Source organism: Staurois parvus, unplaced genomic scaffold (assembly GCF_062004578.1).
Source record: "Staurois parvus isolate SC_StPar_1 unplaced genomic scaffold, SC_StPar_1.0 ptg000177l, whole genome shotgun sequence".
Lineage (NCBI taxonomy): Eukaryota > Metazoa > Chordata > Amphibia > Anura > Ranidae > Staurois > Staurois parvus.
Window position 1 is genome coordinate 552,663 of NW_028317973.1, and position 13,908 is coordinate 566,570.

Here is a 13,908-nt window from a genome sequence, read left to right on the forward strand (position 1 = left end):
TACGTCTGGAGGAAAAGAGATTTAATCTCCAAATACGGAAAGGTTCTTCACAGTAAGGGCTGTGAAAATGTGGACTAAACTCCCTCAAGAGTTGGTTCTGGCCAGCTCAGTGGATTTCTTTAAAAAAGGCCTGGATTCTTTCCTAGATACACATAATATAACTGGATACTAACATTTATAGGTAAAGTTGATCCAGGGAATATCCGATTGCCTCTTTAGGGATCAGGGAGGAATTTTTTCCCCTGCAGGAGCACATTGGATCTTGCTTTGCTGGGTTTTTTCCTTCCTCTGGATCAACTGTGAGTGTAGGATTATAACTTTTTTTTTTTATGGTTGAACAGAGACACATTCAGTTACCACAGGAAACAAATTACACAGAAACTACTATTTTAGTTGAGTTTATTAGACAGTATCAAATGATATTTATCTAATGCATCACATTTAGTCTTCTGCACAGCTCATATCTGTAACTGTTTAGGTGTCGCTTCAGATAGATGTAGGAAAGGTGTGACAAAGGCCCTGTCACTATAAATTCAGATCATCACTGAAAGGTCATACTACACTATGGGGTGTATCTCCAAAGGAAAATTGCAGTCCTATTTGTCCTGTGAAACTGCATATACATTTGTTCCCTGTGAATAGCATTACAATTGAATGTTATCAGACTATTTTCTCTCCAGATTGAATGTTATCCATTTATAAAATGAATGGTTTGGGAAAGTACTGCATTATGGCCACTAGCTGACCACCATAGTAAATATGTATTTCCTATGATCATCAGCACCATCTAATGGCCATAATGCAATATTTTCCTATTTCACTCTATTCTGTATGACTGAATAATGTTCGACCAGGAGAGAAAATAGCCTAGTAACATTTGATTTTGCCCCATTTGCACGGAATGAATGTACAAACAATTTCACAGGACAAAAAGACCTGCAATTTTTTTAAAAATAAATATACTCATCTGCTTTTATTTGTAGTTTTTTTCAGGCTATCACATGCTCAATAAAACAGTACAAATAGTAGAATTATGTCACCCACAGTAATCTGTAATAGCCTAGAACTATACCATAGTTAAATAATTATTCTGATCTGGTTAATATTGATTATAATCCTTTGCATGTCATTGCTACTTGCACTGTATTGCTGTACATGAATATGTGCAGTAATGAAAACCCCGCTCTACTTGCTAGAAAATATTATCAGGAGTTTACAACTGATTAAATGTATGGGGGATATTTGAAAAAGTCTGAATTCAGCAGCATAACCTTGATAATGCTCCTTGATATTCTTGTTTATGAGCAATGCCTAATCTGCCCAAATGCTGGGCTCCAAAACACTTATTTATGTAGTTCAAGTGAACCAGAACAATCTGTTTGCATTATGACTGAGGCAATGGTGTTCTCTAGAAGATTATAAAACATACAGAAATGTTGTCAGATAAAATGGCCATGCAAAGAATGTCCTGACTTCAGAAATGGCCATTGTTACTAGTGGCAGAAGTTGACCTGCTGTAATAAAAGATGCATTCTTTTTCCAAAATAACGGTTTCTACTCATTTTCATAATCAATAACTGTGATACTATTTAAACAGAATCCAACTCCCTGGTGCTGACCTGTAGCTCTTTGGTACTTGCTGTGCAATGCTATTGAGACCTCATTAGTGGGAGTGGTAGCATTGAGTTGCAAAAGTGAATGTGATTACAATGAACTCTAGCAGTTACAAATAACACATCCCCAGTCTCTGACTGAACACCTCTATTATGTCTGCATTCTCTGAACATCTACTGTAGCATATCTGTAATTTTTCAATTTCTTCTGTAGATAAGACCTATTGCACATGGGGCTTGTGCTTTCAAAGATGAATGCCTTGAACGCAGGTCTTCTACGTTCCGTGCATCATTTATTCCTGAACACACAGAGACACAAATGTGGGTACCACTCAATACAGCATTCAACCCCATCCAGTCTGCCATAGACTCTGACTGGAAAAAGGCAGCAAGGTTGGACGCTGCAACTGTCCCTCCTGGTGCACCACTGTAAGGGATGTCCTGCAGCTAGACAGCCCTATCTGCAAGGGGCCTAACATATACTGAATATTAGGTACAAACCTTTAGTGCTTTCAGGTATGCATTTAAGGCCCTATATAACTTATAATCACTGATCTAGCCTTTTATAGACAGATAAATCTCCTTGAGGGTATCTACATTAATTCAGCTCATTGGCTGCCAGGCATTCGTCACAAATTCAGGAGAGTGGATGAGTTATCTTTCTTTTTTATATTCCCCTCTAAAATTAATCTTGTGATTTTAATTTTGTAACTGCTACAAAGTAAACTATTTGCATTCTACCAAAGGCTGGAAGAAAATGTTTAACTGCAGTAAAGAATAATCTGTATCTTTTGTGTAGTCTTAAACCAAATGTCTGTTGCACAATACAAAAATGACACTCTCACAGTGTATGGTACAGAACTGTATTCCAACAAGAAATTTCAATGACTCATCCACACTGATAAATTGGGGGGACCTGGAATCTTGGAAAATAGCTGAAATTTCATGAGTCTGGCTCCTTATTTTTTTATGGATCCATGAATTCTGTTTGCACTGTATGTGGTTTGCACTGATCTGGCATTTGGCTCTGCAGTAAAGCACTAGTGTAATTTATACACTGCATAGCCATTTTCTTGAAAGTGATCTGATTGAAAAGTGGGAATGAAAAAAAGAAAACAAAAGTGAAAATGTCAATGAAAAGTAGTCTTCTTTTGGTTTTATCACTTGCAAGACCCATCCAGGGGCGGACTGACTGACCATTTGGAAACTCGGGCACTGCCTGAGGGCCCGGGGTCAGTAGGGGGCCCCATGAGATGCCTCTGGTACCTTTTTCATAGGCTTTTTTGAGTGTGGGCAAGGACACAGGGGCCCCATGATCCCCTATTGCCTGGGGGCCCCATGAGTTGTCAGTCCGTCCATGGACCCATCTTTAGGTCTTAACCATATCAGCATGTTTTGTCCACATATCTGCAAGACTGATCACTGTTACTCTCCAATGACTGACTGCAACCTTTGTAACAAATAAAAGTGAACATGAAAGGATACACAGGTCACAAGAACAAGTGAATGATCATGCATTACTGCATTTGTTTACAGGTATCAGCAGTCAGTGTACCAAGTTATCATGCACAAATGTTTGGTTTCTATGAACCATTGTGCCATCCTCTTATGCATGTGCCTAGTCCTTTCCCACCACCATTGCCACTCATGATAGAGCACTGCTGTCAACTGATGGTCTCCTCAGCCCTCCACTAGAATAATACTTGTAGAGCTATGCAGGGTTCTTAGCTCCTGCTTGGTGCTCCCAGAATTCTTCTGGTTCTGTTATGTAACTTATAGTAGCACTTCCAGGGTAGTCTGGGCCAGAGATACATTTCCCTGTGAAACTATACATGTAAGATAATGAGATCACCCCCTCAGAACAGTAGTTAAGTCACCAGGGCAGCTTCTAATAGAGCGGTCTCTTTCTGAAAGGACAATCTCTTAAAAATGTTCACTCACACGGTGATGCCTATTTAACAGGCTAATTAGCAGCCTGGGCATGAGTCAGCTGGGTCAATTTAGGTCAGGGCTGCTTAGCAGATGGAAGATGAAGTGAGAGGCTGGGATGCAGGAGCCTGGGAAGGGGCCCAGTGGGAAGGGGCCTACCTACAGGGTGAGACTGGAAAAGAGGATTTCTCAACCTCAGCAGTCCCCTGAGAGAGGACCACCTGTGCAGCAGCGAAGGAGCCAGCACAGTAGAAGGCCTGAAGGCATCCACCAACCCGAAAAAAGCACACAGGAGAGGAAGAGTGAGTACTCTTACACCCCCTGGGCCAGATAAGGGGAAAGGGCATTCAGGTGGGAAACCTGACTAGCCCCCATCTGATCCTGTATGTCTTAAAGAGACAGATTCTGGGTCCCCTTGGCCAGGGATTCACCCAGTACAGCTGGATGAGGAGAGGATTCATCTGGGGTGGTAAATCAGGAGAGGTTAGAGAGCTGCTGTATAAAGACTAGTAGATAGTCGCTAAGGAGTTGTCTTTGGACATCCCATACATCCCTCAACCCCATCTAAGTTCAATACCCTTAATAAAACTTAAAAAAACAAGCTCAATGACTGTTTCCTGTCCCCAGAATGCAGGTCTGTGAGAAATGTATGTTGCCTGGCCTTGCAGGACTATAAGGGGGCCCAAATCTTCAGCGACTCCTTAGAGGGTAGTGATACAAAAGTATAGAAAAATGTTCTGGAAAAAGAGTCACTGAACGAGTACTCTGCCTGATAAAAACATACACATTTTGGATAGTGACATAGTTTGCTGTTCTTCAGAAAGATCAGATCGTGATAACCATGTCCTGACCAAAGAACATTTAAAATAATCTTAGTAGAAAATGTGTAAAGATGCATAAAACAGGAAAAAGGCTACATTTCTAAAGACCTATGAGTTTATCAGTCCACAAAAACCCACGTTTTTGCTGCTGAAGAAAGTTCTAATTAAATACAAGGATTCAGATCTTGCTTAGACTTACATTTTTAAACAACTTTATCAATAAAGACCACAGAAAAGCTGCTGTCTGTGTGATATTCATTTAAGCACATTGTGTTTATCTACTATTGTGACTTGCTGAAGATCAAACTGAATTTTTGAAGCCATTCATGTGAGTATGCAACCAGATCAGCTTTATATCTTTAATACTAACAGAAATATAATCCTAAACCTATTCAATAATGTATCTTTTATCTAAGATTTTTGAGAAAATTTTAATTTAAAATACAAAGCACTGTGAAAAAAATACGACTGGCATAAAAAGCAGGCTCAAGTGGATTTTTTACCTCTACCTATTATTTAATCTTGCCACCTTGAAGCTATTTTGCTCTTTCATAGAGAAAGTGTGCAACCCTTCTGTTTAATTGGAACCAGCACATTCAGGACCATAATAGATTACCGTAATACTTTAGACAAACAGCTGATCATTGAGACTATCAGTAGCATCAGTGTCCAAGTAACAGAACATTTGTAGGAAATCCCTTTAACTAGTAAATTTATTTCCCTGGTTAAAAAAAATCATATTGGTGAAATGTTTTAAAAATTTATATATTTTGATTTTCATAATGACTTTCTCTGAGCTCCTCACAGGAAAGGCATACTCAGAAGCATTTCCATCACATTTCACATGAAATTCCTATTCAAATAATTGAGCATCTCATAGCAATGTGCAAAGTGGTGTAAAATTGGACACTTTCTGCTTGAGTGTCAACTCTTAAGCTTTAAATTCATGTAGGTCACTGCAGTGTGTGTTGCCTCGATATTTAAAACTATCCACATGAAGTGTAAGTGGCATTGAATACTAGAATAGTGTGATAAAATATATTACATGTGTATATTAAACTGACAATATTTGTATTATCCATATGCAGGTAATTAAAATACTTAGCAGAGGCAACCTGAAAAGATTGTTCGATTGAACTGCCTCACATACATTCAGAAAGGTCATGGGCATTCTTTGTTGCAGATGAGAATCTTAAAGCAGGAAAAAAATTAAGCATGGCTTAATTTATCTTAAATCATTTTTACAAGTGCAAAGAATAGCACTCCTGAGAAAGTGTTTTAAATGACCTAATAATAACCTGGCCGCCAGCATGATCTTAACGAGGCATCATGGGTCAGCCAACTAAGAGAAAGAAAACAAGCATATGTCATAATCCTGGCATGTTTTCCTGAATAAGTCCACTATCAGCGCTTCTTTTTTTCCTCTGTAATACCGGCACTAGATTTTTCCACGTACAAATCCTGTAATTTTCTAACTATCATCTAAGTATTGTTTTCAGTCTTACTAGAAATTTCAGTCAGAATCCAACTGAAAGATAATTATATCAATTTTGATTTTTTCAAAAGTTTTTGTCCCATCCGGATAACTCATCTGGTGGATCTTCAACTTCAGGCAGAAACGTGTCAAAATAGCTGTGATCTGTGATTGACTTGATCTGTAGAAAAACAAGGTGATCACTTTAGTACATATTATTGCAAGAGTAGGTTTGTACTGCTGTTAAGCCATTGGGGGGACAATACAGTTATATATACAAGCCATAGAGGAAGCAACAGACCAGAGCTCTTCATAAGTGACTTCAACCACATGGAAGAAAAATGGATTTGAAATATATTTTAAAAGTATTCTTCCCAAATATATTGACATATCTTTGAAATGCTACAATTTTGGCCATATTCAATATGTTTCAAAATATATTTCAATAAATATATCTATATGTATACTGCATGTTGAAATGCATTTTTATTACAAAATATATGAAAAATATTTTAAAAAATAAATTTCAAATATACTTTATGTCTTTAAAAATACAAATCTACATTTTTGGAATGCATTTACAAATATATGTCAAAATATATGTCAACATAACTTTTTTATATGTTAAAAAAAACTGAAGAATATATTCAAATATATTTTTTAAAATATTTATTTTTTACATATATTCTTCAGATAATTAACATATATTTTTACATATATTTGTAAATGCATTCCAAAAATCTAGATTTGTATTTTTAAAGACATACAGTATATTTGAAATGTATTTTTAAAAATATTTTTCATATATTTTGTATTAAAAATGCATTTCAACATGTAGTGTATATATATATATATATATATAGCTATCTATATATATATATCTATATATAGATATATATATCTATATATCTAGATATATATAGATATATATAGATATTGAAATATGTTTTGAAATATATTGAATATTATTATATTACATTATACAGTGTTTATATAGCGCCAAAGGGTTTGCTCAGCGCTGTACATTAAAGTGGGGGGACATTACAAGAGACAATACAGTAACAATACAATATACGAGGGGTTCGAGGACCCTGCTCTTTCGAGCTTACAATCTAGTAGGGAGGGGGTAATATGGCCAAAATTGTAGCTTTTCAAATATATGTCAATATATTTGGGAAGAATATTTTTCAAATATATTTCAAATATATTTTTCAAATATATTTTTCTTCCATATGGGCATGCCTGCAGTTCTGGTAGTCCAGAAATAATGCTACCTGTGTGATAAGATGGGAAAAAGCCAAAGAGAAGAAAACTAATGCAGCCACTACATCTAAGAACTGGTAAGCTACAATATAATAAATGTTTGCATTTGGGTTTAATACTGCTTAAATATTATTGAGTAACATTAAAAATGTGCAAAATTCAAAAAAAGGGCCTTTTTCATGTGTAAATAACTTTGAAAGGCATTGTAACCAAAACATAATGTTACTGTCATTATAAAGAGAAAATGTAATTTCTTAAAACATTATATATACATTTTATCTACAGTAGCTCTAATGGTTTAAAACTAATAGTGGTCAAAATAGAGAACATTGCATTCACATTTTTTTTAAATATCACTAAAGGAAGTCATGGTCCTTCCACTGAGATTCCTGGATATGCTGAGTATCTAAATCTCATGAGAAGATATCCTGCACTGTGCTGAAGTATCATCTTGTGAAATTTGGGCTACTCAGCATTCTCCAGAATCTAGTCTGAAAGGGAGTGTCATCATTCCCTGCAGTACTACAGCCAAGGATCAGGAAAGTATATTTTTTAATTTTTCCTAAAGCGGTAGTAAACTCATTATACTTGCACAGAGAGGCCCTGAACCTCCTCTTCTGGGGTCCCCTGCCAGCATTGTCTGCTCCTCCTCTTCTCTCTTCGCTCCCATAAGAAGCTGTTTCCTATGGTGGCACACCTGGGGGCTCTCTCCTGAGCCAAGCTATGTGTGTCTATAAACCCAGGCCCACCTCCTGCTCCCTCAGCATCACAGCATTGATTGACATTGTCTCTGAGTCTGTGAAAGGGCAGAAAGAGAACCAGCACTGCTGCAGACAAGCACAGTGCTTGATTTATAAAGGACTCAGAACCACTTTAACTATGGTTTATTTAAATTTGAGTTTGCAGTTATTTGGCAGTGTAAATGAAACTTGCTTGTAGTGTACAATTCACTTTAAATAAATCTCTGTCATGAAAACCTTTTGTGGGAAGTCACCTTAATTTTGGCATAAAAGATCAGTGCGGTTTATTTTCTAAAACTGCAAAATCTGAATCAGAAACCAATCAGCTTCCAGGTTTTATTGCCAAAGCTTAATTGAACAAGCTGAAGTTAAAAGCTGATTGGCTACCATGGACAGCTGCACCAGATTTTGTACTCTCTGATCTTAGTAAATCAACCCCTATCTTTATGTCATGTCACCTAATTCATGGAGTTATTTGTGGACAAATAACATTCAATTAGTGTGTTTTGTTATTGTGCCAGTCTAGTGAAGAACTGGTGGGAATGGATGGCTCATAGCTGATATTTGTGAGAGTACCACTTTTTGGGCTTGTTATAGTCAGGTTGCCCTACAGCTCACAGGAGAGGCTGCATGAAAATGCTATGAAACACTCCCATGTTAACATTTGCCAAGGCCCAATTTGCACTATGCATTACGTTTATACATATGCCTTAATGCACCTCATTCATTTTGAATGCGCTGTCAGTGCAGGTCAGTGCTCAAAAAATTAACTTGAGCTTTTTTTTTTGGCGTTGTAGTAGTGCACTGCATTATGAGTACATTGCCCACTACTGTATTGGGTGCAATTAAAAATGAACTGCACCACACTGCACTGTGTTTTGTTCACTAATGGGTGTTGCAGTTACCAGAAGATATAAGAACAAATCTAAAGATAAGAAAGAAATCTTCAACAGGTTTAAAGGAGCTAGTATAGGAAAGCTGGAGGAAAGCAAACTGGACCAACAATGGTTGTCTACTTGGGACATGTTAGTACTCTACTGTAGTTAAGACCTACCTCTCTCTTCAGTGGTGAGTGTAGTTTCCGGTTACGTAGTCCATCCCAGTTAAAGCCTTGAAACCACCTGTAAAATACAATTTGTCAGTATTTGCTTGTGCCCTTTCCACTAGATGGTAACACAAGCTGATAGATATGTGTAGGCTGCCTCCATTGATCCCCTTAAGAAAGTTGCTTGACAGTCTCTGGCTGTAGTACTTTCAGTCAATTACCCAGAACAAGCATGCAGGCATAGATATCTGAGATAAAAGGATTAAGATTTTTTACCTTCATGCATTCTATGCATGAAGGTAAAATACCTTCTGTGTGCAGCATCCTTCCCAGCCCCCCCTAAAACTCACCTAAGCCCCTCTTGATCCAGCGATGTGCACTGGAGTCTTGGCTATCCCGGGACTCCCTCTTCTCACTGGTTGAGACAGAAGCGGGAGACATTGGCTCCCACTATTGTCAATCACAGCCAGTGAGCCAATGAGAAGAGAGAGGGGTCAGGGCCGAGCCGCGGCTCCGTGTGTGAATGGACACACGGTGCAGCGGGTGCCCCCATAGTAAGCTGCTTGCTGTGGGGGCACCTGACAGGAGGGAGGGGCCAGGAGATCCTGCGGGGGACCCGAGAAGAGGAGGATCCAGGCTGCTCTGTGCAAAACCACTGCACACAGCAGGTAAGTATGGACATGTTTGTTATTTTTTGTTAAAAAAATAAACCTTTAGAATCACTTTAATTCATAAAATTGTAACTTGATAATATTTTGGGTCACTGACTTAGAAACCATTGAAGCATGGCAGCTAGATTTTAGATATTCGGAGTAGAATAAGACAACTAGCATTTCTTGGTGGAGACTATAATAATGGCAACCCATGTATTTCTCACACCAGAGGTTTCCTTAAAGTGATATTAAAGTGTTACTAAACCCACAACAGTAAAATCAGTCTGTTTATGCAGTAAAGCATGCTTGTTATACTCACTGTGGAACCTAAGGGGTTAATCCTCTGCATTGTGTAAAAAAGGCTATTTGATCCTTTCTTCTCAGTTCCTCCCCTTTTTCAAGCAACCACCTCTTATCTCCTGATAAGACAGACTGAACCATAGGCATTTTGCATATGCTCAGTTTAGTGTGTATTGCTAGAGAGGTTTTTTTTTCTTGGGAGAGTGCATGTGATCAGCGCACAGCCAATCAGCACTGTCCAGAGGTCAGGGGATTTCCATCCTCCTAGAGCAGAAAGAAAACTCCTCCTACAAGCTTTAGCTAGTGCTTGACTGAACACTGATAGAAGCCACAAGACTGCTCAAACTTCTGATAAGAGAAGGTATTTAGCAGTTTATATTTACTAAAATAATTTCATTTCCATGTTCTGTGTACTGTGGGAGATCAGATACAGTGGATGTAGGGTCCTGAGTTTAGTAACACTTTAAAGGTAATTTTTGTTCTATTTTAAAATAACAAACATGTTATACTTACCTACTGTGTGCATTGGTTTTCCACAGAGCAGCCCCGATCCTCCACTTCTCAGATCCCCTGCCAGCTCTCCTGGCCCCTCCCTCCTGCCGAGTGCCCCAGAGCATGCAGCTTGCTATGGGGGTAACCAAGCAGGCTTACTTCTGAGATGCTGCTCTGCATGACCATTCAAACACAGAGTCGTGGCTCAGCGTGGCCCTGTCCCCCCCATCTCTCTTCCCATTGGCTCACTGGCTGTGATTGACAGCAGTGGGAGCTGATGTCTCAGGTTTTTTGCCTTTATGCATATACTGCCCGGAGGTACAAAACCTTGAGCCTTTACAACCACTTTAAGGCTACAATAACATGGTTGAATGGCAGAGGCAAAGAGTGGTTGCTGGCAAGAATCTATTGACTGTAAACACTGCCTGTACACACTGCAAGTGACCAGCAGCTGCTGTCAGATGTGTACACTGTATCATTGGCCAGCTCCACTGCTGTTTATTTGACTCTGAATGCAGCAAACTATCCACAGATATACACTGTGTAAATGTAACCTTATAGAGAAAATCCACCTAAATATATATTTTTTTTCTTTTTGGGAAATAAAGGGAATCAAGGTTTGATTTCTCTACTATGTCTTCACAGCTCCATGAAGACCCAGTACAGAGGTCACTCTCCACCTCTAGTGGAAGAGCTTTAGCTCTAAGAACTCTTGCATATTTCTACATAAAAAAATAATTGGCAGTATAGTGGGAGGAACATCATCCTAACTGTAAACTTGGTATACATGACATAAGTAATATTTTCTAAAGACCAGGGATTCGTGCGTGTTGTACGAGCTGCTAAGCAGCATTATATCTATACATCTAAATGATAAATGTAAGCAACCCTACTTGATATAAAGCAGAGTCTATCTGAACTGAGATTTTCTCTTTTTTGTTAAATCAGCATATTGTTTTCTCTAATATGGTTTAGTTTACAAGATAATAGCATGTATCTTATATATGACAGGTGCTGAAGAATAGTGTCCTTTTGCCTTGTTAGTATATCGTCTGATGAGCTCTTTCTATATGTACATAGTAACATGGAAAATGTGTTAAATTGCTGGTGGAAACAGGAGGTTGCATGATTCCTTTTGCTTTGCTGATGTGAAAATTGTATTGAAAGTGAATCATTAGAAGATCCTTTTACTTGATTTATGTCACCACAGATCTCTTAAGCAGCATCAGCTGGTTTGGTACTTTTGTTGTTATGAATAAAATTAGAGCCCATTTAGATATCTGTCTAACATATAACACCTCCACAGAACCTGCTCCAGTTTACAGAGACTAGTGCTAGAGGAATTTCGTATTTTTATATTTTGGCTCCTACTCGGATTGTAAATTGTCTCCATGTCCACAGTTACAAGTCAGTTCTATAGGTTAAACTCATACCAGCCAACCATCTGTAATCTTCCAGCAGACTGAACTGTAGGGGTTAGCTACATTCACTGTACTTTTGCACATCATCAACATTCCTAGTATTACTTTAAAGTACAAGTTTAGTTTTGCAGAATTATTTATGTATATGAAATGCATGTACTATACACTGAGCCCCTATGTAGTGTTATGGAGTTTTCACAGTATGCGTGCTTCCACCCATTTTTTTTTTTTATAACTATTGTTTTTATTGGTCATTTGATTGTTTACAACAATTAACAGTATTGTCGCAATAATGTATTACAGATTTGTAAAGGATATAGATAACAGAGTATGAGCATATTCAACATCTTACAAAATTCAGCTTATAAACAATGTGACTTTGTAGTCATGACTATTGCACCAGAGATAGGCTCGTCCACTTCCCCATTACCACCATTACCGTTCCGCACCAACCCCCTTCCCCTTAACCAATTATACTAACAAAAGACATAACACCAATTTTGGAGTAAATGGCCAACATGGCCTTTTATTAACAACTCAAGTTACAATACACCAACCATTCCTTATAACAGAAACCCACATAATTGTTGTTGGTCTTCGAAGGCACCCCAAAACGATCCGAAATGCACCTGCGGACAACCATATACACTAGGCCTCCAGCCGCAACCAACCAGCTCGGAGACAACCATACCGTCCGCAGTGCAGCACCACCACCTTCCAGTTAAACCTTGGTTAACTGGGAATGTCCCCGGGCATCCCATACCACGGATGGGTCCCACACCATTGTTGTTTACCTTCCAAATAAGAACCGCCTCCAAAGACCAACAACCGCCACCAACCATTCCTTATAACAGAAACCCACAGAATTGTTGTTGGTCTTCGAAGGCACCCCAAAACGATCCGAAATGCACCTGCGGACAACCATATACACTAGGCCTCCAGCCGCAACCAACCAGCTCAGAGACAACCATACCGTCCGCAGTGCAGCACCACCACCTTCCAGTTAAACCTTGGTTAACTGGGAATGTCCCCGGGCATCCCATACCACGGATGGGTCCCACACCATTGTTGTTTACCTTCCAAATAAGAACCGCCTCCAAAGACCAACAACCGCCCATGAACCAACATAATCCCCCCCTCTACCTGGAGGGACCCAAAACTCACCCAAACAGGGAGGGCGGGAGGGAAGCTCACACTCTTGCCGTCCAGCTAACTGACTCACCCTCACAGAACCTCCCATCCTAAGGTGCAGCAAAACCCCACCTACACCAACCTCTACCAATCAGCTACCCCCCACTAACAATAACAAAATCCTCCTGGAGCTACCTTAACCCTTTCTGCTCTTCCTTCCCCCACTCTGGGCCTAGTCATGTATGCCCTGCGCTATTTCTTCTTTCTTTCGCTACGGGCATTTCTTTACTGTCATCAATAAATTTCTTTTTTTTTTTGATGAGTATGCATTGTTTGTTTAAAATATTCAGTAAATCATTAGTTTAGAGAAGAAAGAAGTGGAGATTTGAGATTAGAGAGAAGTAGAATAAAGAATGAGATTTAAAATTATTACATATTTCCTTTTTTGAGATAATAGGGTGATAATAATAGAGTAGCTATATCTCTAGTGGTGTTTGATTGGTACATCTTGTAGTTTTTTATGTAATGGTACATCAATGATCTTTGAGCCATAAGTCCCAGTGTTTCCAGAATTTAGCAGGTGAGTTGTGTATTTGAGCAAAGGTTTTTTCAAAGGCTGTGTTTTTGTTCAGGATTTCAGTTACTGTGTGAATGGATGTCGTTGTATTTTGTTTCCAAAGCCTGGCAATACTCAATCGTATAAAGCCTGGCAATACTCAATTGACTTCCACCCATTTTTATTCCACTGACATTAGTGAGAGATCCATGGTTCCACTAGAAAGTGCAAATAGAAAATTATATTTTTAAGGAGAACAATACTTGCAGATTAGACCTGAGAAAGTTTTGATCTATTCAGTACTAATATCAGTTTTCATTTGTTGCAGTTGAGTTAAATTTATTGCTGGTTACATATTTCAGTGCTCATTCAAAATGGCAGAGTTATCATGCTATGATGCATTTTACAGCACAGATAAAAACTTGAGTGGGTATGCATGGTGACCAATCATCTTCTATCTTCAGCTCATT

The 13,908-nt window shown here is 38.6% G+C and overlaps 1 protein-coding gene across 1 annotated transcript in view; it reads right to left on the reverse strand.

Annotated features, from left to right (window-relative positions):
- Nucleotides 1–382: 382 nt before the first annotated feature.
- Nucleotides 383–13,908, reverse strand: part of LOC149462289 (cGMP-dependent protein kinase 2-like) — a 232,611-nt gene continuing 219,085 nt past the window's right edge. The window contains exons 18-19 of the mRNA XM_089677088.1: nucleotides 8,895–8,961; nucleotides 383–6,018 (exon numbers count right to left, since the gene is read on the reverse strand). Coding sequence (XP_089533214.1) covers nucleotides 5,923–6,018; nucleotides 8,895–8,961 — 163 coding nt within the window. The 3' untranslated portion in view covers nucleotides 383–5,922. The remainder of the gene's footprint in view (nucleotides 6,019–8,894; nucleotides 8,962–13,908) is intronic.